This window comes from Periplaneta americana, chromosome 7, assembly GCF_040183065.1.
Source record: "Periplaneta americana isolate PAMFEO1 chromosome 7, P.americana_PAMFEO1_priV1, whole genome shotgun sequence".
Taxonomy (NCBI): Eukaryota; Metazoa; Arthropoda; class Insecta; order Blattodea; family Blattidae; genus Periplaneta; species Periplaneta americana.
Window position 1 is genome coordinate 32,897,434 of NC_091123.1, and position 27,664 is coordinate 32,925,097.

Below are 27,664 nucleotides of genomic sequence, written 5' to 3' on the forward strand. Positions count from 1 at the left end.
TTTTTTCCTCTGCTATAGTGCTGCCATCTCGTAACAGCTACAGATATTTTTTTTGGAATAACAAATGAATAACTGCTCTAATGGTGACTTTGTGTTGATATGGTATTCGAGGAATTCTCGTAATATTTATTAAACTAGTGTCATACGTGTAACTTTAAGAAAATGTATTACAGTTTGTGATGGAAGAAATTGGATGTAAGTGTCCTACTCATTTGGAATTAATACTACTTTTGGAAACGGAGTAATGTTATGGTGATTGTTTTTCTGAATTCTCCTTTTTAGACGATTTAATTCATCGGTAGTTGCAAAGAATTTGAAATGTTCGGAAAAATGACCACCTTTTTGCAAGTAGCTGTTCGAAAGTTTTAAATAAAAGTAGGTATTAATCATTGTAACAGTAGGTTAAGTCGGCAATCTTCTAAAGGTGCGTACACACTTAGCGAACGAACAACGAACGAACGACAAACGATTGCATTCGTTGATTGAAATCGGTACATGTGTACGTCGCAGCAAAGGCAAACCGATCGTTTGGTTTGCCTTCGGAAGTGATCCGTCGCTTGTCGGTACATCAAAGGAAGTTGGTATTCGTTGTGGACGGGATTTGCCACTAGCTTGTAGTTCGTAGCAGAACGCAGCGCTTAGTTCAATTTCACTAACAGGATGTCGAAACTGGAGTGGACGGAAGACGCTGTTATAAATCTTATTAATGCATATAGGGAGCAGGAAACTTCATGGAATCCCAAGTATCCTACTTACCACAATAAAATAAGAAAACATGATGTTTGGGAACCTATTGGAAAGATGTTTAGCTGCAAGATAGGCGAGTCAAACACGTGCAAAATTTGAAAATTATTTTTGTTTATTTATTTTCAGTGGATATATGTTTTTTGTTTATTGTGGGGAGCAGAAGTCAAAAAGAAAATTGAAAATTGAATCCCTACTGACATCATTCTGGAGTGAAAGACAGAATTCCATAAAAAGTTCTGGAATGGGGAGTGATGAAGTGTACGAGTCACTTTGGTTCGCGTATAAACATATGTCGTTCCTTTTGGACAAATTCACGCCCAGGAAAAACAAAGTTCCAACCTTGTGCACACAAAATAAATTATTGGCATTGAAAAGTGTCTTTTCGTAAGCATGATGCGCATACGACAAACACAGACAAATATCTCTTTTTAATATTTTAAGATAATTATTGTCAGTGAGGTATCCGTGTACTGAAACTTTCCCCTGGGGCCTATTTCATAAAAGTAATAATTTAATACCATTACTAAAAAGGTAATAACCAGACATCGGATTCTAGGGCAAATGCCTATTTTGTTTCTTTAGGAGAAAAGTAAAAATAATTATTAATATTTGTGTTTCATGGAAATTGAAAGGTATTCAAAGAATTTTATAGTGCCCTAAAATTCCCTAAAACGGTTATTAGAGCCTAATTTGTTAATATTCGCCTAAAAATGCCTAACTCACTGTAAAGTTTCGCATTTTACTCTTACTTTTTATAATTTATACATGCATTCACTGCGAAATTTAAGGCATTTAAAAAGTGGAAAGTTTGCTTCACACCGGCCATGAAACCATTGATAAAGGAAACAAAATGTTTTGAATCTCACGACACTCGCAATAGATTTCACCGAATTTAACATGTTTGGAGGCATAAATGCCGACAAAGAACCAACCTTAGTTTTGAAGCAGGCAACAATCACAACATGTGCTGCTACCGATTCAGAGATATACTATACTATAAAAATGACTGTTTTCGGTCTGAAACCGATTAGCTGTACTGCCCTTCAGAGTGTCATAAAATCACAATTTTTGGAGAAAGACTGTTTTTGAAATATTTATGAAAAGTCGTAAAACTGCGAATTAGTTGGGTAAACCGTTACAAAATATTTAAAAGAATGGCCCTCCTAGTGTTAACACTACCAGGAAATGCAACAATAAGTGGAACTTTGTATTTTTGTCCAATTGAATCTCAATAACAACGGTTCATTTGAATGCTCGTTAACAGTTGCTCTTTCCCTCACCTTATTTGTGTTGAGAAGTTTTGAGCGGTAGGGCGTTTTCCTGTGAAGTTTAACGCGATAATGCCGAAAAATATAAGTGCAAAATCTACATTGATCCGGCAATGGCTAACAGAATATTCAGAATTCACTTATGATGGAAAAATAATATTCTGCAAGATTTGTAGCAAACAGGTATGTAACAATAGTTGAAATATATAAATTCTATTAATTTTAATGAGTAGGCCTATAATATTTATACATTGACTGAGCTATCCTGAGGTATAATTCTTTTTAAAACCACTACATTTTAACCTTTTAAATTCCGATAGTTAAAGTATTTGCAGGTCATTAAAATTTTGATTGTTCGAACCCACTAACTTTGTGATAGAAATACGGCAATACAACAATTAGGATTTTATTTTAATTCAGTTTACTTTACATTTTTAGATTTCGCAAGAAAAGAAGTGCCACCTAAAGCAGCATGTGCAAGGAGCGGCTCATAAGGCTAAAGCTCAGCAGAAAAATCAACTGCAACGAACTTTACTAACACAGCCTACTTCATCCAATCTCAGCAGCAATTTCTATGCTGATTTAACCAGAGCGTTTGTTGCTGCTAACATTCCCTGGAATGCAATTGAAAATCCGGTTTTAAGACAGTTTTTACAAAAATACTGCAAACAAAATATCCCATCTGAGTCGACCCTAAGAAAAAATTTCTTAGACAGAATATACAATGAAACTTTAGCTTCCATTCGGGAGGATATAGGTGATTCTTACATATGGGTCTCTGTGGATGAAACCTCAGATCCTATGAATAGGTATATAGCAAATATGGTAGTAGGAAAACTTAGTCCTGATGGACCTTCGATTCCACACCTCGTATGTGTTAAGGAACTTTCGAAAGTGAATAGCCAAGCCATTGCTTATTTTGTAAATAAAGGCCTACAGTCTTTATACTCAGGTAATATAGACGATTCTAAAGTTCTGTTGTTTTGTACTGATGCTGCCTCATACATGGTTGCTGCAGCTCCATTTCTTAAAACATTTTATCCTAACCTCACGCATGTAACCTGTCTAGCACATGGCCTTCACAGGGTTTCTGAAACAATCCGGAATGAATTTCCTCTTGTCAATTCGTTTATTTCTAATACAAAAAAATGTTTTTGTAAAGCCCCATCCAGGATTTCAATATTCAGAGAGAACTTTCCAGATATCCCACTCCCACCTCAGCCGGTTGTTACACGATGGGGAACCTGGATTCAGTCAGTGGTGTATTATTCTAAGTATTTTAAAGAAGTGGTCACAGTTATTGATAAATTACCTGAAACTGATAGTGCAGCGTGTGTGAAAGCAGTGAAAGATTGTCTGAATGACTCACGAGTGAAAAACGATATTGCCTACATAACATCAAACTTTTCTTTCATACCTGCAAGCATTGAACAATTAGAAAGTGAAAAACAATCTCTTTGTAGCCAAATAGCAATAGTAAAGGAAGCTCAAGTGAACATACATTCTGCTTTGGGCGAAACTGGGAAAAAAGTTAAAAATAAGTGGGACAACGTATTAAATAAGAATGTAGGATTTTCATTGTTGGAAAAAGTATCAAGAGTGATATCAGGGGAAAGTGTAAATGTTCCAGTAAGTATTGATGTTTCTATTGTACCTAATTTAAAATTTGCGCCTCTCACATCAGTTTCGGTTGAAAGAAGTTTTTCTGCTTTCAAAATGATTCTCAGTGACAAAAGGCAAAGGTTAACTGTGGAGAATTTAGAAAAAATTCTGGTGGTGTACTGTGCAGATAGTTATAATAAAGTCTGAGCATGGAACTGAATTTCAATAACTTAACATGAGTAATCTTGATATCAATAATCATTATTTCATTAGTTTCAATATATTAAATTTGTGCAGCTCTGTTTATAAATATAATATAGTATTCTTTTTTAATGTTTAAACATACTTTTTTGTGCGTATTTTAGTGTATAACTAAAAATTTCAGCGAAAGAAATAAGTATGATACCTTGATGTGCCTAAAATGCCTATTTTCATTAAAATAGAGCCTAATTTTACAAATTTTGTGCTTATTTTAGGCGCCTAAAACTGCAATTTTTAGTGCCTAAAAATCCGATGTCTAGTAATAACATTAAGTAATATTATTACTGTTCTGTTTCATAAAAGTAATATTTAATAATATTATTTATTACTGTAAACGCTCATATTATTACTAAAATAAATAATAATATTACTAAAGTGTTTCATAAAGCAGCAAAGATAATTAAATTTATTAATAATATTAACGTTAGTTCCATGACTGTATTTTAAGTAATAGTTTAATAATTTGTAAAAAGTAAATGCCAATGTAGGGTTAGATTTTGAAGATAAAACCATGAAACCATTTGAAATGGATAATTCTGACTCAAATAATGATGAAGAGGGAGTGTTTGTCCGACGTCCAAGAAATTTTAGACAACGAATATCCTACAACCATATGCAAGAAAGTTACGAATATAATGAAATAGTTGACCTTTCAATTCGAGAACTTTTCGCAAAAAACTCTGTTCCTTCAAGTTATTTTCACGTCTTTTCCCCATTTTAAAAAGCATAAGAGACAAAATAAATGACTAACAAAGTCCCTCTCCATACTTACAAACTGTCATAGGCGCCAATGTAGGTGGACCAGGCTGAAATTGAAAACTATCTTATCTAATTGTAAAAGAGGAACAATTTGAAAGGATGAAACCTAAATTAAATTCAATTACAGTATAGAACTGTTAGAAAGTAATTACTGTATATTTTACATTATTTTATGTTATTTGAATGATTGAACTTAACGTTTTTCCCTCCTTTCTCGTCATTTTTTAAATTATAATAATTGTTCAGAAATATATGCCTATGGGACATCTACATCACAAAATACAGTAATATTAATATTTTCTGTACCTATTGAAATGTTTTTTCAGTGTATACTTGTGAAACCTGAATCTATATACTCTTCACTAATTAACATTGTGAAGATCTTGGTGAGCCAAAATCGTTTGCAGACATATATCAAGTAGATCTATTACAAAATATGTGGACTACTTTAAACCACCCCTATTGAGGGCATAAACTAAAATTAACTTACGAGATTTATAGGTACCGTATCCACAATTCCACATCACAATCTCTAATTAGAACATATGTATTTGCACTTTGTATAGTCAGGTAACTTCTTGAAAATACTACTTACAACATAATCAGCAATAAAAACCCATTAAGACAATTTCAGTATTTTTATTAATTTCGTCATAACATTAATCTTCTACAACATCCACACCTTCAAACTCAAACACTATATTTTCTAGGAACGACTTCACCGCGTAAGTACTTATGTCGTTATTGCATTACTTATTTATTTTTGGTAAAAGAGTAATTTTTATGTGTATTTATTTACGCTTGCACCAATAATTTTTAAGTATTTTTATATAAGTACTTGTGCAGTTTTCCGAATTATAACGGAACTTGAAATATCTTACATAAGACGCTTTGCAGGGTCCACTAACCCTGTCGTTAACACTGTCCTTAAGGCTGGTACAATATTGTCATCAAAAGTTTTCACTGCTTAACATTTTCATATGGTACTTCTTTAGATAACGAGGTCCAAGTTTTACACACGCGCGCGCACACACACGCTTCTGTCACTGATACACTGTTTTTGGAATTGCAAACTTTACAACAGCAGAGACGTGAACAATTAGGAATGATAAATATCTGTTCACAATATTTTAGATTTATCATATTGTTTCTTTTACTCGTAAATCAACTGAATCAAATAACAGAAACAATAACTTCGAGTTGCAGTGATTTACAATCTTATCTGAAATAAATTGTCTCCCAAACCTTCACACATATTACGATTTACTCTGTTGTTGCTATTAAAGATAGTACTTCAAAACTTATTTCATTCAACAACTGTTAACAGAGAGAATAATATAAATAGCTGTAGAGTGCAGACCAACTTGGTTATGTTTGTCAGCCTTAACCTCAAATCATCTGGCTACTGTACGTATTTTATGACTCGTGCAAAACGTTTATGAAACAGAATTTAGTCGGTTAATAAAATTGTTTTCATGACTGCAATACTATTAATTAATATTATTACTGTGTTTATGAAACAGGCCTGCACTTGCTATAATTATATTTTCGTCTGCCTTTATAGCGGATAATCAGCGAATGTGAATGTTTTCTGACAATTTGCTGATGATTTGTACGTCGCTTCAAACAGCGAACGAACAACGAAGTTTTGCTTCATCATTCGTTCGTTGTTCGTTCGCTAAGTGTGTACGCACCTTAAGTACGTACTGTATTTCCTTGACCTATCTATACGATTCTTCGCCGCTAAATTTTACTGTAAGAGCAATCATAAATTTTAATATTATTATCTATAGGTTACTGTGTGTACCATCCACGATCCACTGGTACCTTTTTATAACAATTTGCAACATCGTTGCAGTACAACTTTGACCGACAAAGACACAAAAAATGTAAATGAAGCATTATGATTTTATAATTTTTGGGCAGGTATTGTTAAATAATCAAATGGATTTATTCCTCCTATATTTATTTGGTAATTTTCCACAATGTGTCGCTGCACATAGACCAGCCTTACACTAAACCTAAACTTAGTGTACCGGTATACAACTCTAAACTAACCTTATCTACCTGAATATGTGACAGGTAAGTTTAGGGTTTTAGTATACCTTGCATACACTTAAGTATAGGTTTATTGTAAAACTGGTCTATGTGCAGTGACACATTCTGGGAAATTACTGTTTATTTTAATGTTGTCATAATATTGCAATTAATACAACTTTTATTTTTTCAGTACCTTGTTCTGTGATAACCAGTCATGGAGAGTGTGCTCCTGGGTCAACAGACTTGTTACAGTCTCCTACTGCAACACTTCCATATCTCAGTCTGGCAGCAACGGAGAATGTGCATTCAAAATTGAAGTCAGATGGTAGCACTGCACTGACAGATGTTACCGTTTATGAAATTGTTAGTGTTAACGTGTGGCCACCAAGCACATCTACCGCAACTATTCTTCAGGATTCCGTGCCAATTGTGGTAAGGTATACGAAATAAAATCAGGCATAGGCTAGGCCTAAATGCAAACAAGAAATGCGTTTTCTATGACACGTGACACTGAAGATTTCTTCGACGAAAAAAAAGTGGGAAAATGGTCTAATTTTCAGAGGGAACTTGGAAAAATTCAAGTTGGAAGTTTCAGTGTCTCGTACTATAGAAAAGCCCAGGAAATGTTGGTGTTTAGTTAGTGACAATAGTTTGGTATAAAACAAAAATCGGTAAATCTTTACAGTAGCGTTACCAAAGAAAGGCGGATAGAAGGGGCTCTCCCCAAAGGCACTACCAGGATAACATGGGAGACAGGGGTTTGAGTTACCAGAGACATCTTTAGACAATTGTGAGTATATGTAAAGCATACCAAAAGGCTGAACTAACGTACCTAACTTGTCTTTGATTCGACCTTACGAAAACTTGCATTTTCTTTGTGATCAGTAAGGAATGCACAGAAATGAAATGTATATGTGCTGCCCCTTCCTTCCGCCTACCCATTCCACCTTGAAGAAGAGATCCACCTGCCCGCAACTTTCCACTCTTATTTCGGTGCAAAATTGGTGTCAACACTCTTTTTCTCTTGTTTACTGTACATATGATTCAACTGGAAACCAAGTATCTACATAAATACTTTTGTACCTTAACATGGTAGGTAAGTTAATGCAATTATAAAGAAATACCCAAAAATATCAGTGGCGTATACTGGTTAAAGGGTTTGGGCGACCGCTGACCCTATTATTACACAAAATATATCTAACAATTACTTTAATTTTAATTACTATGGTAAAACTAATAATACAAAATTATTACATTATGTTATATTATAAACTTTTTCTTGTGTAATTTCCTTGGGCTACCGCCGGTAGCCCCGGTAGCCCGCAAAATACGCCCCTGAAAAATATATAGTTATCTCTTTTTCTTACGTGATTTGAAAGACATTTTCAGAATCGTTTCTTTATGTCCATTGGTCTTCACAACAATCTTTGTTGCAAGGAATCATTTCTTTTTCATAGATATTTTAACCAGTAGGAGAAACTAGGGATGGCGTACTTAACCAAATGTCCTTTTTAATATCCGCTTAAATTTCATGCCATTATTGTTAAACAGTGGCGGTTCGTGTCTAAAATGACAAGGGGTTCACTACTTTTATGATATTACATAGTTTTCCAACATTGTAAACAATATCTCATTTCTAGAAGTTAAAAATGTTTGCACTCTTGTAAAGTGTTTGTCATTTTTTTGGTTTTGAAGTTGTAATAATATCTTTTATGTTGAGGGATGCACATTTCTTGTTTCTTAATGCTTATAATTCTTAATTTAATGACCTTTCTAACTTTAGACACCAGTTATTATTTGTGTTGATTGCTGATTTGGCTTTAATGTTGCCATGACTGAATGAAAGTAGTGTACTAGTAGAATATGCATTCATTCATTCATTCATTCATTCATTCATTCATTCATTCATTCATTCATTCATTCATTCATTCATTCATTTATTTTATTCCCATAGATCTTTCATGAGCAATGAAGCTTTAAGATGTGGAACAAGTCAAAATTTTACAATATTACAATTACAATTTTTACAAATTTTTACAGTTTTACAATTTAGTAATTTTCTACAATTTTTACAATTTTGTACAATTTTTTACAATATTTTGGCGAGATGTAGTGAGATGAGGTGAGGTCCGAGGATTCGCCAAAATATTACCTGGCATTTGCCTTTTGGTTGGGGAAAACCTCGGAAAATCCCAACCAGGTAATCAAATCAAAGGGGTTGATGCCGAGGACTCGCCATAGACCATCTGGCTTCAGTCCCACAGCTGTGGAAAACCTCGGAAAAAACCAAAGACCAAAGGGGGATCCAACCCAAGCCCGAACGCAGCTCCGGATCAGCAGCCCAGCGAGTCTGCCGACTGAGCTACATCGATGGCTCTACTAAAAGTATACAATACATAGCCAATCAGATTATTAAATTTACAAACGCAAACGATCATTCATCAGTTGAGCTATACATATAATACAAAACAAGTAAGTTAATTAAATTTAAGACATAAACAATTCAACCAGTTGTGATATACAGAAATTGATAATACATATCATGCAAACTACTTCAAATTACAAACACAAAACAATTTATCAATAGAGCTATACAGATTACTATTCAGTTTAAAGCATATACAATTCATCGGCCAAAACTATACAAATATATACAGTACAAAGTAAGCAGATTAATTTAATTTACAAGCATACTTTCATTAAGCTATACAAATTTGTGCAATTAATATCAAGTAGATTAATTCAATTTATAATCATAAACAATTCATCAGTTGAGCTATATAGACTACTATACAATTTACAGCATATACAATTCATCAATTGAGCTATACAGACTACCATTCAATTTACAGTAGGCCTATATACAAATCATCATTATAAATGATCCTTATAGCTGCTATGACCATCATAGATCTTATCTGGCGATGACAGCAATGATGATGATGCATACCTAGAATTAAAAATATTTCTAAATTTTATAAATTATTTTGTATTTCAGAATGAGAGTCCTGCCAAAAATGAGAACTCAATCTCCTTCCCTCGAAAGAGAAAACTCAGAAGACCCTATTCTCCAGAAATTCACATTGGAAACAAACGATTAAACAAGAAAAGGAGAGGAATAAAGAAATCGAATAGACTATCCCAACTAGGAGAAGGTATGTTTTTAGATCCTGTTTACTGTTACATGTACCATAACTAGGCTGCTGGGCATTCAGTTGGACTGCTTTGAAAGTTAAGCCATTCATTCAAGAGGTGTCACTTCATAAATTTGTCTTAGACCTGACAGCATTTGCTTGAAGCTTGCTTATACAGGGCCAACTGGGTTTTATTTCCATAGGCCATGTCGGTATGTGTGTTTTATTTGTTTGTCTGGAGTAATCAAAAAAGAGAAAATGGCGGAATCTTCGCTTTTTGGGAAAGATAACACTGCCTTTATAATCATTTGATACCGGATTATGCTAAGAGAGATGTTACAGAGAGAGCTTGAACTGAAATTTCAAAAGAAGTGAAATTGACTGGTAAATACAATAATTTTATTCAAGTAGCAATATTTCAACCAGAGACAACAGCTTATTAAATAAGCCAAAAATTAACACATAGTAATATCAGTTTCCAATACATGATTTGTATCTTTCTTTTTTTTTTTTTCATAACTTATTCTTCACCATTAACATCAGCATCAGCTCTTCATAATTTCAGTTGCTGGTCTAATATTTGTAAATGTTCAGTTAAGTAAATACAGTATTTTTCATGATTAGCCTATTTTTCTTATAAACACAATGGCAGTTTGTAATATATTTTAAGAGTAAAAACTGATTACTATTATTTTTACTGCTACTGCTACCACTACCACCACTACTGCTACTACTATATTAGCCACCCACGTAGCTCAGTCAGCTAAGGTGCTTGCTTGCCGATCCTGAGTTATGCTCAGGCGCTGGTTCGATTCCCACTTGGGCCAATTACCTGGTTGGATTTTTGTCTGAAGTTTTCCCTAACATGTCAGGAAATAGGCTATATGGCGAATCCTCATCCTCATCTCGCCAAATATCATCTCGCTATTACCAATATCATTGACGCTAAATAACCGAGTAGTTGATACAGCGTCATTAAATAGCCAATTAAAAAAACTATTGTATTATTATTATTATTGTAAAGTAACCATTGTTTCCTCTTTCCTCTGGTCCGTATCTCTCCTCTGGCCACCCCATTCTTTTTTTTTTTTTGCAACGTATTAAATTATTGTCAGTACACCCCTGCTTAATACTGAGAGAAAGCCTTTTTCTTGGATTTGTAGGCCTACATTACCATCAGAGAAAAACCTTTTCTTGGAATGGTAGCTCAATGTTAGAAAAGTTTTTTTATTCTCTTTCTGAGGGTTTTAGAGAGTTCTTATATGAAAAAAATCAATGTGTATCTTTATACTGGCAATAAAGTATTATTATTATTATTATTATTATTATTATTATTATTATTATTATTATTATTATTAGGCCATGTGATGTAATGGTCTAATTATTACATGTTCCCCATTAGATCCGAGCTTCTTTGGTTAAAATCCAGTTTTGGATAAGATTTTTAGGTACAGTGAAGATCTTCAGTATATCTTTCTTTGGAAGGAAAGTGTAGCTAATAGTCCTAAATCTATAACATATAAAAAGATCTCTGAATGAGAGACCTGCAGACAAAATTTGAAGGCCATGTTCTGTCTATGTCAAAATTAAACTCTGTAATGAATGTATAATGGAGGGAAATAAATTCAATCCTACAGGTGCTTCTAATCTATAAATTGATTTGAACTTTGCCTTGCTAGCAGAGATCTTAGTTGATGGTATCTGAAAGCATTAGAAAATAACATAATTTGATTATGAAGTCGCAGAAAGTCATATCTAATGGCAATATTTATGTCATTGCAGTTGCAAATTCTCCTGATGCAGAAACCCATGAAAAGCCATTTTCTTGTGAGAAGTGCCATTCACCATTCGTTATCAATCCAACACGCAGTCACAGGTTGCACTCCAGAAGAAAATACAGGCCACGGAGAATAACAGATCCTGTAACAAAGAAAGTTCTTCTTCTTTGCAATGCTTGTGGGCTTTCTATGGTGCGATCAAGGAAGGAGAAACGTGAAAAGGTTTGTGACATTGTGATATTAATATGAACTGTTACAAAACTTAAATGGAAAGTGCAGAGAAGGTATTGTGATATTATAGAGAAGTATGTTTAAGATTTAGTAAAATTACGCATTTTGTTCGTTCTTGATATGTTTTGGTATTATTATCTTTATCTTTATTATTATTATTATTATTATTATTATTATTATTATTATTATTGTTATTATTAACATAGCATACAAATTTCAGGAAATCATTCCAAAAATGATCCTTCATACATTCTTAAGTTAGATACCATGGAACTAATCTGCAGCACATATAAGGATCACCTTCAAATTTATACAGATGGATCTCTAAATCCTAATAATGGAACATCAGGAGCAGGGATTATATTCCAAAATATCAAGAAAGTTATTTCAGACCATGTTCATCCTCCTCCAGTCTTGACACTGAATTGCTAGCAATTGATGCTGCTCTTCAGTATGTTACTCAGATTTCTGAAAAAAGTTATTTGCATACTTACAGACTCCAAGGAGATTATATTTAATATAATTAAATATGTACCAAACCTATACGCACATAGAATTATTCCAATTTAGAAACAACTAAGTAAACTAAAAAAAACTCCAAAAGGAAATAACATTTCTATGGATACGTAGTCATTGTGGTATATCTGGAAACGAGAAAGTCGATAATATTGCAAAACATGCAACAGCATATTTGCAACCAAGACCTCTTCAAGTGATATCTCTACCCAGTGCTTTTGCTTCAGTAAAGTCGCATTTTATAAACCTATGGATCAACAATTGGCTCTCTTCTGACAAAGAAAAAATTTTACAATCTGTACAAAAGAAACCAAATGACCTGGAAATGTACAAAAACTTGCCCAGACATGTTCAAAAATTTTTAACAAGAGCCAGAACAGGTCACATTGTCACACAATTGTACCTACACCAATTTCACATTTCTGATAATCCTACTTGTCTGTGGTGTAAAAATCATGATGAAGATCTGGAACACATTCTTCTATGCTGTCCATCCATAAACCACAAAAGAAGTAAATTAAAATCATCAGTACCAGTTGCAAAAGACACAGCCCTGCAGTATATATTGACTACACCCCAACTCTGACTACTAGCAACAGGATCTATAATGAACACTGATCAAAATACCCCTCATTTCTAGTGAAAAACAAAAACTGAATAGACTACAGTGGACTATAGCAGACTTTATATTGTCAGCAAACAGCAGGATTCATTAACCCATTTATGCCCATGTGGGTCGTTTTCGACCCATTGATTAAAATTATTTTCCACGCGAATTAATCTAGGTAACACTACGTATCTACTTTTCTTAGATGCACAAAGGTACAATGCACTTGTGGAACATGCGGGAAACCAACAGACCACGTCATTATTGCGCGGGAACTTGCTGAATAAATATGACGCAACTACTGTCTGCCTTGGAGAAGAAAAAGTGAGTAAAAACTCTATTCAATCCGTGAATTTTATTAACAATCAGTGTTTCCTGCCAAGAAGATTCAGGAGAATATGTATCTTGTATGTTTTTGTCAATATTTACGCTATTTGCTGTACAGTAGGGCTTAGAATTTAGTGTGGGTCGATAACGACCCATTAAGAACTTATTCGAGAATTACCTTTCACATAGCTTTTCATTATGAAATCATTTTGTTTTCTTATTATTTTCCTTTGAGCGATGTTTTACGAACAACTACCTCAATAGAAGTTTGTGTAAGGATTAGGAGTGCTTTTGGGAATGATAATTCTGATAGCACTTCTCAGAATATCTCAGGCTTATTACCGCTTTCGTTTACAACATTGCTTTATTTGTGTAATATATCTCACTGCTTCTGAGGCACTCTGGATAGTCTTTGACGAACTAAGTAGTTCATAAGTCTCGGCACTAGCGGCACCTATGAGAGTGAGAGCTGAGTGTGAATAACAATCAGAATGACCCCGTTTTGTCTTTTTATTCTCTTCATGAGAGTCCCCTACTGGCCCCATTTGAAAACTGAGATCCTTCATTACAGTTTCCATAATCATAATTATTCCCTCTTTTCAGACTCACTGATCTGACAGTAATCTAAATTCTAGGATAGTTGGAGAGATCTTATTCTTCCGAAATCCCAAAATATGGGGCAGATACATTCATTGGTCTTCCTGAGGATAACAGATGTAAATTCTGGAGATGAAGATTGCAAGGACTCTGACCGAGCTCAACTACAAGCCACAGCATAGTTAGTGACAGAGTTACTAGACATTGTTCAGCCTTATAATGAGGAAAGAGGCACCGATATTAGAAACGATTCAGACCTTATCAGCAATGAAATTGAGAATTCCCCACCACCGACACGTAGAATAAAGCGAGAAAGAAATAAAGATGAGCATCACGTCTAACGAACATGAAGTAGCCCCTTTACAAGAAGAGGAAATCAAAGTTTGTCTGCCTTATGTTTTCCTTAAATATAATTGCAATATGAGTGGAGTACATATTTCTGATATACGTGAAAAAAATGGCACTTACCATTACTTTCATGGTTATTAGATGTGTGCATGAACAATGGTTGGTTTCTCAGTCAGTCGATCATATGGAAAGTCTTTGGATGCGCTCGCCTTCGGCCACGAAATAACACAAGCCTAAAATATGACACTTCTCCAAAGAGTGGAAGAAGAGTTTGTTCCTTCGATACCATCAAAGAACACCGAAGAAAGGATCACTGTGGGCACTATAGCCCAACAACAAAGACAGCGATACAAGATTTGTGGCAATATAAAAGCATGTCAGAGGTGCACCATATCATGAGTAGAACTAAGGACTTATGTCATGTATTTTTAGTAGGTTATTTTACGACGCTGTACCAACATCTCATGTTATTTAGTGTCTCAATGAGATGAAGGTGATAATACTGGTGAAAATTGTCTGGGGTCCAGCACCGATAGTTACAAAGCATTTGCTCATATTGGGTTGAGGGAAAAACCCGGAAAAAAACCTCAACCAGGTAACTTGCCTCGACCGGGATTCGAACCCGGGAAACCTGGTTTCGCTGCCAGACGCGCCACCCGTTACTCCACAGGTGTGGACCTTATGTCATGTACCATAATTTATTGTGTGTTTCAAATTATTTATTTCTTCAAGTACAAGGTTTCCTTTCAGATTTGTGAATGTAAAATACATGTGAATGTGAATGTAGCTCTCAGGGAAATTATAATTATTATTCAATAAATATTAAAAAAAAATAGTATGCGTTTTTAATATGTAATGATTTGTGTATACATTACTTTTAAATTTAACAAGTTGCATACTACGAAAAAGAATAAATAAAACAAGAAATCATCAAAGCATTATAATGAACAAATTCTCGAGGAAGTGCCTAGTGGGTCGTTATCGACCCATCCCATAAATTTTTACCGAAGTAACAAAATCAGTATTTTCATAGTTCCTCATGCTTACAACGTCCCTCTGACTCACTTAATATGATATGTGAAACAAAAATTAAAAAAAAATAATAATCTGGGCATAAATGGGTTAAGAAGATTGATTATTATTATTATTGCTAACTTATTACTTTAGCGGTTAAACTCCGTTTACATTTCTAATTTATATAGTTTAAATGATGCCCAAAACACTACACTTTCACTGTAGAAATAAAGGAAACTTTTATAAATACTTAAAGATTAAATAAATCTCATTAACATCTTCAATGTCACGCTCTATTATTATTATTATTATTATTATTATTATTATTATTATTATTATTGTTATTGCATGCCCAATTGTCTGCTCATGTATATGGTTTGGTTCGTCCATTAGATTATTCTTGTGAATGTTGAATTTGTTATTATTAGAGAGCCATGAAATTCGCATTCATTGTGCAATAACGCGAAATGTTCTTATTTTTATAATTTTTGGCACCATTTCTTTATACTTCTTCCCATAACTCCATAAAACGCACTATTATTCAATGAGAAGTAACTCAAATACTTATAATAATGTGATAAAATATAATTAATGTTTTTAAACGAATTCCATTGATGCAAACTAGTAGGCCCACAAACCCAAATAAGACCTCTACACAACTGCCATTGAACTGTCATACTTGGAATTACAAAATGGGTTTGAACATGCCAGTAAACAAATGAATGAAATAAACACTCAGAAACTTAAACTTAATTCACAAAAGATATCTAGAATCAACATGGTGGAAAATCTGTACAGTTGGATCCAAAACAAGATGTCAACAAACTACTAGTGCAGGCATTTTCTGTCAAGAATTTCCCACTATATAACAGGCAGAAACAAATCAGCATAATTTATATCGTGTTTAAACTAATATAGTAGTTCCAACAATAGTCTTTTTTATTGATTGAAGTGTGGAATTTTTTATGGTAACAATTATGATTGATAGTAGTAACATCTATGTTGAATTCACACAATTAAAAGTTAATGTAGTGCTCATTACCATTTTAAAATGTTGCCTAAGTAATTTTATGCTCGACCATGCCGAAATGTAGTAATTATACACCTGGTAGCAGCCCTTTAAAGTACACCTATTCATTAAAGTTCAGGTGTTCCACCAATCAGAAAACATCATTGTAGCAATATGAAAGCGCAAGTATCGATTATTCTCGGATATGCAATCGAAAGACAATTAGCGAAACTTCACAGAGGCTGGAAATCCAATACTGTCGCAGAAGGTTATGTTCTGTTACTATAATAATTAGCGTTAATTGTAAATAATATTCAAATAAATTCAATTTGTCATCTCGTTTTTCAATGTCTTAAATCAATTTCAAGGTTATATCAAGATTAATGTTTATTTTACTCTCCAGATTATATCAAGGTCAATGATATTTGTTTCTCGGAAGAAATCAATACTTTCGCGTCTGCGCACATCTCACAATTTACGAGATATTGCACAAGGTCAGTTCCGCTCCCCAGTCAGATAAGAAAAACATGAATACTTATGAATAATTTCAAGTTAAAAATATGGTCGAGCATAAAAAGTCGTATGAAACTTGCCAATAATGGTAATTAAGACGCTCGTATGGAAATTATGAAACGAGAAGCTCGTTTCATAAACATACTCGCGTCTTAATTACTACCATTATAGGCTCGTTGCATAATGTACTATTAATATAAGCATAGCTCTACTATAAATTGTCATATATTTACCACAAGAAATACTTAAAAATTATGCTCAGGAACCTCCCACACAAGAAGCAAAGGACGACTATCTGAAGAAGGCTGCTGAGTTCGCAGCATCATTGGCTGCATCTCTTCAGGAACCTGATGCCCGTCGTCTTTATTGTCCATCAGTATTTAAAACAACTGCTTGCCGATGTCTACAGAAGTATATCTCTGGAGAAGGTAATTATGTTAGTGTCTGTCATGTTTATGGCAAACATTCAATTTGTGTTTCTACAGTCTTTAAGAGAAATTACTGCACACAGACAGGCAGACAGATGGAGTAACCAAAACCACTCTTTCCTTATGAGGAAAGTCTCTGATTGATTGTTTTTCTTTATCTTCATACTTCGACTAATGAGAGAGTAAAAATTGACATTTACCCAAACTGTTTGTATTCTTGTTTAGTTATATATAGGGTAATTCAAAAGTCAGTTCAAACATAATATTTAAGATAGGAAAAAAACAAAAACATCACAGTGTTGAGCAAACAACGGGGTTTACAAAACATTGGGAAGATGTTTGCCGTTCTCTTGTTCAACATACAGCATTCTGTCTGCGACACCATGCACAGCATTTTGCAGATAATGTCTTGGAATATTGGCAATTTCTTGCGAGATGGCATCTTTCAGTTGCAGTAGGATTGTTGGCTGTGTCAGAAAAACTCATTCTTTAAGGTAACTCCATAACCAAAAGTCGGCCGGATTGAAATCTGGAGCTCACGGAGGTCACATTGTTGGAAAGTGTTCAGGGTATTCGAGAAAATACAGTAATAAATTTAGATTGAAAATATGAACTTTATATGATCAGTATTTGCACTCATTAATAATAATTATGATGTAAAAGTTGCAAACATGAAATAGGAATATGTGTGTGTGTGCGTGCGCGTGCGCGTGTGTGTGCGTGCTCTGGATTTAACAATGAAGTCATCATTCTTCTTGCTTCCCAATATTTTGATGGAAGGTCCACAAATGTCCTAAGAGTTTTACAATTAGCCAGGTGCTCCATCTCCATGTCCTCTTCTCTGGTGCACAATAAGCATTTAGGAGAATTCAGTACTCCAATACAATGGAGGTGTTTGCTGAGGCAATCATGACCAGTAATCAATCTAAATATGGCCACGGCAGATTTTCGAGGTAGATCAGGAATTAGTTTTGGATCTTTGAAATATTGAAATAGGAATATACATTATGAGTAAAATATAATTATTACACAAAAATATGCCATTGTTATGACTGTAGCAACACTGATTTTAATTTTAGGTAAAGATGGTGAAGGTTCTGAAGGACGAGCATTGCACTTACTGTCACTAATGAAGGAAGCAAAGCAGTTAATAAAACAGAAGAATATTCTTCAAACAAATGAGGTAATATTTATTCTTCACCTTATCATGTTTTGTAATAAATGCACATTTCAAACTTCTAGATACTTCTTATATTTCCTTTTTTCTTATTACTGTTTAAAAGTATGTTTTAGTTATATGAAATGTATCATTTTTGGTTTGGGTATTTCACTGGAGGTATCGTGTATCTATTCCATTTCCAATATTATTTTTTTTATTATTATATATCTTATGTGTGTGAAGTTGTGGCTGTAACTAAAAATCTGTTTTTTTTTTTTTTTCACTTTTTTTTTAATTGAGAAAACTTGTGATATTTATTTCTTGTACTAGTACAATGACAATTTATTTGGATTTAATTTCAAAATTTTAGTAACCGCTTTGAATTCCGTGAGTGTATCTTCATATGTGTGTGTAACTGTAGGAAAAGAAAAGAACTGCACTGAATTGAACTGTGAGACAACAAATGGACTTATCCTCAAGAAGAAGAAGAAGAATATGAATAAGAAGAAGAATAAGAGGAGGAAGGAGAGGAGGAAGAAGAAGAATAAGAGGAAGAGGAAGAAGAGGAGGAGGAGGAAGAACAAGAATAAGAGGAAGAGGAGGAGGAAGAAGAAGAAGAAGAGGAGGAGGAAGAGGAAGAATAAGAGGAAGAGGAGGAAGAAGAAGAAGAGGAGGAGGAAGAATAAGAGGAAGAGGAGGAGGAGGAAGAAGAAGAGGAAGAAGAAGAAGATTTTTAAAGCCTCTTATGCCATACATAATAAATAACAATAACCATTGCAAAAACTTTGTTTTCTTCTAATGTTTTTATGGTAATTGCACAACCCCGATGATGTCTAAGAAATACGAAAGATCTCTTTCTTATATAAAATATTTTCCTTATACATATAATTACCATTTTAAAAGAGATCACATTAAATTTCTGTTTAATCATGCCTTACATGGAGAAATACTTCGCTTTTGGTGTTAATTTTATTTCATATTGTCTTATATTGAACAGAGATTGCATCGAGGTGGATACTTAAAATTATTGTCTATTAATATGACAGCAAATTGAATAAATTTACTGCTGGCTTATTATTTGCTAATAACAACTTATGCTAAATAAATTTTTGTTTTGTGTGTAGGTTACTGCAGGCCAAGAAGTCAAATTAGGTACTGAAAAGGACAGTAAACAGAAGCCACAAATACCTCGAGGTCTGCAGAAACGTAGAAGTAAAGGATTTGAAGATTTTGTCCTCAAGAACCGGAGGTATCTGAGAGAGGAACTGCATTTGTGTGAAAGAGCTGCTCAAAGAATTCTCACATATTCAAATAATTTCTTGCATAAGAAATTGAAAACTTCTCCTAATAGGTAGGAAACATACTTTTATTTAGAGTATTAATCAAATTAATTCTTAGATTGAAACTTTCTTACATTTATATGTCGAAGCTTCAATACTGCACTGTAAGCAACTCGGAAATTAACTCCTAATAAAACATTAATTTTGATTCATATTATTTCATAAGCTTTATTTAAATATCTATTTCCCACTATATGAGTGTTACAGTGAAAGTTATAGAAATTATATTAGTTACGTTCAAGTAAACCATGAAGTGCAGAATGTGTCCTAATCACAAGATTTGTTTGGAAGCACGTTTTAAACAAGAATAGTTGCTGTAGTAAATAAATTGTTCAACGTTATTTCGAACAAGCAGCTAGTGACAATTGAAATAAAAAAAATTAAGTTCAGGATTGATTCACCACATCTGACTTGGCACTAGGTGTTGTATTATGTTATGTCATCACATTAATGGCACTGTTTTCTAGTTGCGTCATTTTTTTATACTATGTGTGACCAACTATAAGCTGATTACACGATGTCCACTGTAATTCAAATATGCAGGTTTTTTTAATTCCACAGCATTTTACTTGCATTTTCATCAAGAAAGAGAGTTTCTTTAGTTTTCGAATGCATATTATGAAATTATATAATATTTGCTGTTAAATAGTAAATAAAATGTGTTCCTAACCATTAGAGTGCTGATCACTTCTCACTCTTTCATATCAATTCATTTTATCATTAACTGTGGTTAAAATCATACTTGTGAACGCTGGTATTTTGTCACTAAAATATCAAATTAAAAGCAATACAAATCTACTATTTAGACTTTAATACTAAATGAAGTGGAATACAAGGGAAATCTCGCAAATTGTCTAGAATTGTCATTTTATAAATAGCGTAATAAAATTTAGAATATATTCTGCAATTGTTATATTTGCTGTTTTATTAAATTATAGTTGACTTCTGTTTGTCTGAGTAGAGGCTGCCGTGTTGAAAGAGTAAATGGCAAGAATGTCAGGGGTTTGTTGAAGCCAATCCCGGAGTTGGTGAATGAATCTTGCTGTAATGACAAATGCGTGATGATGGTTCACACACACTCAAAGTTGTTGGAATCCTGGCGAGTCACAGCAAAGTTGGGCCAGCGTGAAGCCAGGCGAGTCTTGGCTGAGATGTTGACTCCTTCTGGTGGCACCAAAGCAAATTGCTACAAATTCATTTCCATGGTGACAGGTAAGCGTAATGAATGTTTGCAGAAATTTGTACAAGATGGGACAGTCAAACGGAAAAATTTGATGGGAGTGTACTGTTCATATGGAGAGGGTGAGAATGAATATAACCGTCTCTTTTCTACCTACTTACGTTACAGTTTATGACTCCTTAGGCGGTGACGTCACTATCTCCGTGTTCCTTAGTAACCAAGTTGTTTGTCTCTACCATGTTTTGTTAAATGGTGCTCATCATTACTGCAAACTGTAATTAATTGATTTCACTTCATGAGAAACCTCTCCGTGCCCAAAAGGTAATGGTATGGTGCATGGTTTCATAAACTGGAATAATCGGTCCATTCTTTTTTGAGAATGAGGCCGGAAATGTAGTGACTTTCAATTCAGTGTGATATGTTAAAATGATACAGAACTTTTTTACACCACAATTCGTCCATTTTCCAGTGAATGAAAACTCATTGTTTCAATGGAACAGAGCAGCAAGCCACACTGCAAGAATTTCACGAATTTTTTTTGCCATTATGCTTCTAAAATCCCCAACAGACACTGCATTAGAGTCTTTTAAGTTATTTCTTTCATGTGCCCCTTATTACTCTCCCATTTCTACATCTGGACTCATGGATTAGTTTTTTTTTCCCCATCATTATTTTTCTTTTCTTTTCCCATGCTCCTTGTGCCACTCATTCTCTCATTCATGTGCTTTCTCAGCAGACTTGCATTAAAAACTAATATAGCCCCGGTTTCTTCAACCTTTGTTAAAATGCACCTAACATAGCGTTAATTAACTGTAAGTTAAAAGTATGAATTGCTGTTAAAAATATTGCGTTTCTTCAACTTTACATTTCACATTTTAACATTCTGTTTGTTAACTCTCTGTTAGGACCAGAGATTCTAGAGTTTAACCATAACCTATAACCAACTATAGGCTCACTTCTGTTTTCTGAACTCTGACAATTGCGATTCTCGCTTGTTTCCGTTGTTTGATTCAGAGAGAATAGAAGTCTTTCTTTTCTCTCAGGTTTGATTTCTGCTTCTTTCCTCGTCTGTATCACAATAGCATGGAGTGCCGTATTGGTATTGCTGTTATGAAATGGAAAACACTGGAACAAATAGAAATCATGGGACCAATTTCTCTTCGTTCTAGAGAAGTCTTCTGCTGGAAATAATTTCGCAGTATGAACCAATTAATGAGAATAAACAAACAAACGGATCTAAGTTGAAAGCGAAAAGTGAGGCTTGGCAGAAAATAGCTTTTACCTCTGTATGAACTTCTGGTCTGTCAAATCACAGAAATCATCCCCTCTGTTTATGTATTCATGGATATCATTTTCTAAATAATCCAGATGTATAAGTTCAGCATCTAATGCACCAGCCATATTGGATACTTCTACGCTAACAGAGAGTTAAATGATTTAACTGCATGAAATTGAGCAGTTAAATTAACATAGGTTTTAACAGCCTGTTACTACTAACAGTAGTTGAAGAAATGCTTCAACTGTTAAGTTTACAGTTAAAATGGAATAACACAGTGTTATAATTTAACAAAGGTTGAAGAAACCGGGTCATAATTGTGTAGAATATTGAAAGGAATTACGTAACTTGCATTCTATCTTGTGTGCACGCCTGTTAGTATGGTTATATGATGCTTACTAATGCAGGGTGCTCCTATGCCACTATTTGTTTGGTCAATGACCAGATGAGGAAGACGCAAGGAGAGCGAGAGCCTCCTGAACATGGCCTAAAGAAGTGGTGGCGAGACCATCCAAAGGAAAAACAGAAGAAAAACAATCGTGAGTAAAAGTTAATGTGTTACTCGAAATATATATATATATATTTTTTTTTGAACTTCCAGTGTGATATGACGTATTCGTTCCATTCATTTCTTTCATATCTCATTAATTGTATACAATAAAATACCAGTATAACGAGATCCTAGGGCTCTCTGAAATTATTTCGTTATAGTGAAATTTTGTTCTATCGAAATATGTTATTTTTATAAAAAAAAAAAAAGCTTGTTTGTTCATTTACCTGTAAATTGCGCATATTTTGCATGTAGGTCTGGAAAGTACACTTAAAAATATAAAAAGGTGTACTTTTACTATACATTTCTCTAAAATTTTTCAGTTTAAAGAAAGGCATAGTAAGAGTACAAAATTCAAGCTGTTTGAAGGACGTTGTGGGATAAGAGGTGCCATGTTGTTTGGGAACAGCTGCATGAAAAATCTAACACAAAATTCAGAAACATCTCCTTTGTAGTAGACATACTACATTAGCTAGGTATTTAAAGACCACAAACAGTCGACCACCTGTTATTTGAGTGCCCGCTACAAGAACGCAAGTGATACCGGCTAGAAACCCATCTTAGCATGTGCGATACAACTTTCTCACCACCAGTAACAAAAGTTCTTCTGAAGCAATGTTGCTTAAAGGAATTTCTCAAATTTATTACAGATGTGTTTAAGATCTTGTAGAAAATAACAGTATTTAGTAACAGTGTCCTATTTATTCTTCTTGGAGCCAAATTTGTAACTTTTAAAAGTGTAGTTATTATGTTGAAGTGTATGTCTTGTAGCAGATGCTTGATTTGTTATGTATGTGAGTCTTAATTATGGGATGCTTGATATCGTCGCAATGTCTTAATTATAGTTTGATTGTGTTTGTGTGACTATTGTGTATTAATTTATGATGTATGGTACGGAAAGCTGCATACTTGTGTTATAGAGAATGGCTTTTAAGAAGACAAGTGTTATGTATGTATGTTGTAACTGATTTTTGTATGTGTCAAATTGGTGCCTGATGTTTGCTTTGCAATCACAATGTCTAAATTACGGATTGTTTATGTTTTGTTTACATTGTGTAAGCTAATTTATTTTTTCTTTTCCATTTGTCTTTATACTTATTTTTTTTGTGTGTAAAACTATAGCCCTAGCATACATACGTAAAATAGGGCTACCCTCCTTTGGAGATACAATGATAATAATGACCACGTGACTATTATGTAATTGCAGTATTATTATAATATGAAATATGTCCTTATTAACGAATTTACCTTATATCTGAAATATTTTTTTGTTAAAATGTTAGATTTTTTTCACAAGGAAGAGAGATTTTTATTTCGTTATACTGTTTTTTGTAAAAAGGAAATTCATTAAATTGAAATATCTTAACATCTAATTACATGTGGCGGAAAAACAAACCAGAGACAGAAAATAATTTCGTAATACTGAATTTTCCGTCATACTGGCGTTCATTATAATTACATTTTACTGTATAACTAACTTTTTTTTTAAATATAACTGAAATATATCTTACCTTAAACAGAAAAATCAAGTAAAACCGACAACAGTGATGAAGATGACCCTGCTGCATTGCCAGATGTTACCAGTATTCACATCCCAAGCAAAGAAGAACTTAATTCCCTCTGCCCTCAAGAAGCTTCAAATCATTTGGAGATGCAAAGACAGAAATTGCTTGAGGTTCAGAAACAGCTTTCATTGCAGCAAGCACAACTGCGGCAAGCAAAATTGAAGTCAAGCAAAGTGCGAGTAAACCCAGAGAAAGGGGCTGCTATCCCAGTGCTGACTACACCATCTGCCCTGCAAAGTAAGAGTATTGAAACAATGACTGTGTTGGGCCCTGCCGATGAACCTTGTGCGGACATGTTGACGAGGACGACAGCTCAGGAAGTTCTTCATATTTTGGAACTGCCTACGTCATCACCACCTTCAGGTTAATAATTATAATAAACTGTAGTATTTATGTTCATGAAAGTTTACTTTCTTAAGTCTAATTGATAAGATTTGCACTCTTTTAGTGATTACAAGCATTGCAGAGAGCGTTCATCCTCAGTCTGCTATCTCTGTCATGACGTCTAATGGAGATTTTGAGCAGTTGGCAAACATCAGTGTGAGTCTGCAGGGTCGTGGCCAAACTTTCAGCAATGTAGTGATTCTACCGCAGACTGCTCTTGATTCTTCAGCCATTGCAGCCAGTTCAGCTGCACAAGGTTTGTGTTTTATATTGTTTTCATTTGTCTTTGCTATTCACTTTAACACTTACATAAAAAATATAAAACTTTCTTAAAAATTAAAACTTTAAAAGTGTCGAAGAACTAAATAAAATAAAATATATAGCGCAAGACAAAGGATACAATCCTATTATAAGTATGTATGTATGTATTTATTCACACTGCAAATGGGTATATACCTGGTGGCAGTGGTAACTAATTACACTCAATAATGATAATTAATAATAAACACAACTAATAAAAAACAATAATTAATAATAATAATAATAATAATAATAATAATAATAATAATAAAATAATAATAATAACAAGGAGCATCCTAAATTAAAATGAAGCATGGTCACTTAAAATAACATTTAAAGTAAATCTAATTTGCATCTTAACCCTAAGCTCGAACTAAGACCCACGAGTCTGACAGGTTCATATCTGCACAAGTACCTTTCGGCACTACACTTATTTCACTGTCAACTCACTCACTGCACTGATTCTACCTGATTTCACTAACACATCTAACCATTTCGCTGTTCGAATACTTTACACAGCCACTTCACTGACACCAACACACTTCACTTACACAATAGACTTCACTGACACAACACACTTCCTCACTGATAGAACACTTCAAATAACAAGATATCAATTACACCCTTTAACTAGTGTGTATAATATACTACCATCTATTAGTAAAGTCCTTAAGCTGTAATGGGCATGCTAATAAAAAGAGCAAAACAAAAACATAACAAACCAACACAAACAACACACGAGAATAAATACATAACATTAACATATCACAAGTATTACCAACACACACAAAATTGCATCTCCATTCAAAAAACTGAAATATAAAATGACATATAAAACAAATAATACAATACAGAAATATCTAAACAATCACATCAAACAAACAAATACAATTCAACTGGGGTTTACAAATTAAAATGGAATAGCTGTCCAGATTTCTACGTAGAACAGACTGAAAGATCACTTCAAATAAGGCACAGTGAGCACATTAAAGCAATAATTAAACTATACCTGAAGTCTGATTAGTGTAATTTGTAGCTAATCGGCAATGTATGCAATGGAGAGGAAATGAACTGGCCACCCTACCCCATTATCTCATGGCCTAGTTGCCTCATAAGTGGTGCCTTGTTGGTATCACTTGTGAGGTTCAGACCTGTCTTCGGACAGTTGACTAAACAACAACATCACATAAAATTACGCAGAACACATTACTAACAACAATCACAACTACAATAACACAGAAACAGATATGGAGATAGCTTACTACACACGACACTAAAAAATCCACAATTGAACGAACATATTAGAACAATACGAAATATACAAGCACACAATAACGTATCCACAACATACAAATAACCCCCCACTACCATAAGAACAGCACACCCCCACCACTGACAACAGCAATTGCCGGAAATCAAGATGAGCTGGAATTGCAGTAGTTGAAGAGAGATTGATGATGACAGTATGCTACACCAGTGTCGAAATGGCACAGTCTGTCATTAAGGTATATTACTTTTTTTTTTTTTTTTTAAAGAAAGTTTTATATTGTTTTCAGCCCAAGTAATTGGTTGAATATGAAGACATTATACTGGGTGTTCATTTCAAAGTGTGTCATGACGTCACTGTTGTGAGTCAGCGATTTGAGGTGAGTTTCAGCTTTTATGTCAGAGAAGTTGCCTATTAATCAAGGTGTTCAATCTGAACTTGAGAACGTGTATGGTATAACTTGAACATTGTAGCAACAGATGGTGGTCTGTAAAGTCTGTGTGCTACCATAACCTCTTTCGAACTGTGTTTTGCGCGGGCAAGTCGTACGCAGGGTATTTGTTATCATTGGTTGCGTACGGCAAAATTCCACAATACAAATCAAATGCTCCGTGTCCATGTTGACCGTCGAATTTAATGTCAACAAATACGTAAGTAATCGTCTTAACCCTCTCCCCATATCTCGACAGTAAGGAAAAAACTCACCTCAGTACGTGTTTCCAAACAGTTCACATTCCTGCCACTACAGGCGTTATCGTACGTATTGGTAAGTACTCTTCAGAATGAATGCTGTACTTGCTAGGCAACTTCTCTGGCACATTGGTAATATGCCTCTGCAGTGAATTCTCTAGGTTTATCGACTAGCCACATGATGGCATACAACGAGCCATGACATACTTTGAACTGAAAACGCAGTATTTTGTTGAAAGGTAGGTTGTGGATTTCTTCAAACTGTTGAATAATAGGCAAGGACTGGTGAAATAAGATGCTGAAATTCTACAGACCTCATTAAACATCAGTGACCTAATTGCACATGGACCTCCTCCTAATCCATACCATACTGTATATAATATTTATCTGCGAGTTTCATGTCTGACCATCTACTAATTTATGTGTTGTATGTGGTAATAAGAATTATGAAATTATGAGATGTTTACAAATTCAGGTACTTCTGTGATAAGCTACAGCCCTGCTACAGAAGGTGCAGATAGTTTGACCTCTGCTATTCCATCCCACGAGCAGCAGCCAGCAGAGTCTCTAACATCCTGCGCAGAAACAGCACCTGACATCACGAAGACTGCCTCCACAGCTGTGAGCACTTTCCAGCTGTATGGAGTCATGGATCCGACAGCATCCAACTTACTGCATTTCAATTACTAACAAGGCAGTGAACTATCTGTCTTACAGGCTACAATTGACTTTGTAAATTGCGTAAATAAATATTAAATTATTAATTAATCACCA

At 34.2% G+C, this 27,664-nt stretch overlaps 1 protein-coding gene across 1 annotated transcript; it reads left to right on the forward strand.

Moving 5' to 3' along the window:
* The first annotated feature begins 47 nt into the window (after window positions 1-47).
* Window positions 48-27,664, forward strand: LOC138703040 (uncharacterized). Its single transcript, XM_069830572.1, has 12 exons — window positions 48-195; window positions 6,868-7,109; window positions 9,676-9,832; window positions 11,594-11,811; window positions 17,014-17,179; window positions 18,259-18,362; window positions 19,463-19,689; window positions 20,640-20,890; window positions 22,542-22,673; window positions 24,205-24,612; window positions 24,698-24,889; window positions 27,366-27,664. Exons 1-12 carry the CDS (start codon window positions 180-182, stop codon window positions 27,578-27,580), a joined length of 2,328 nt encoding a protein of 775 aa, XP_069686673.1. The 5' UTR covers window positions 48-179; the 3' UTR covers window positions 27,581-27,664.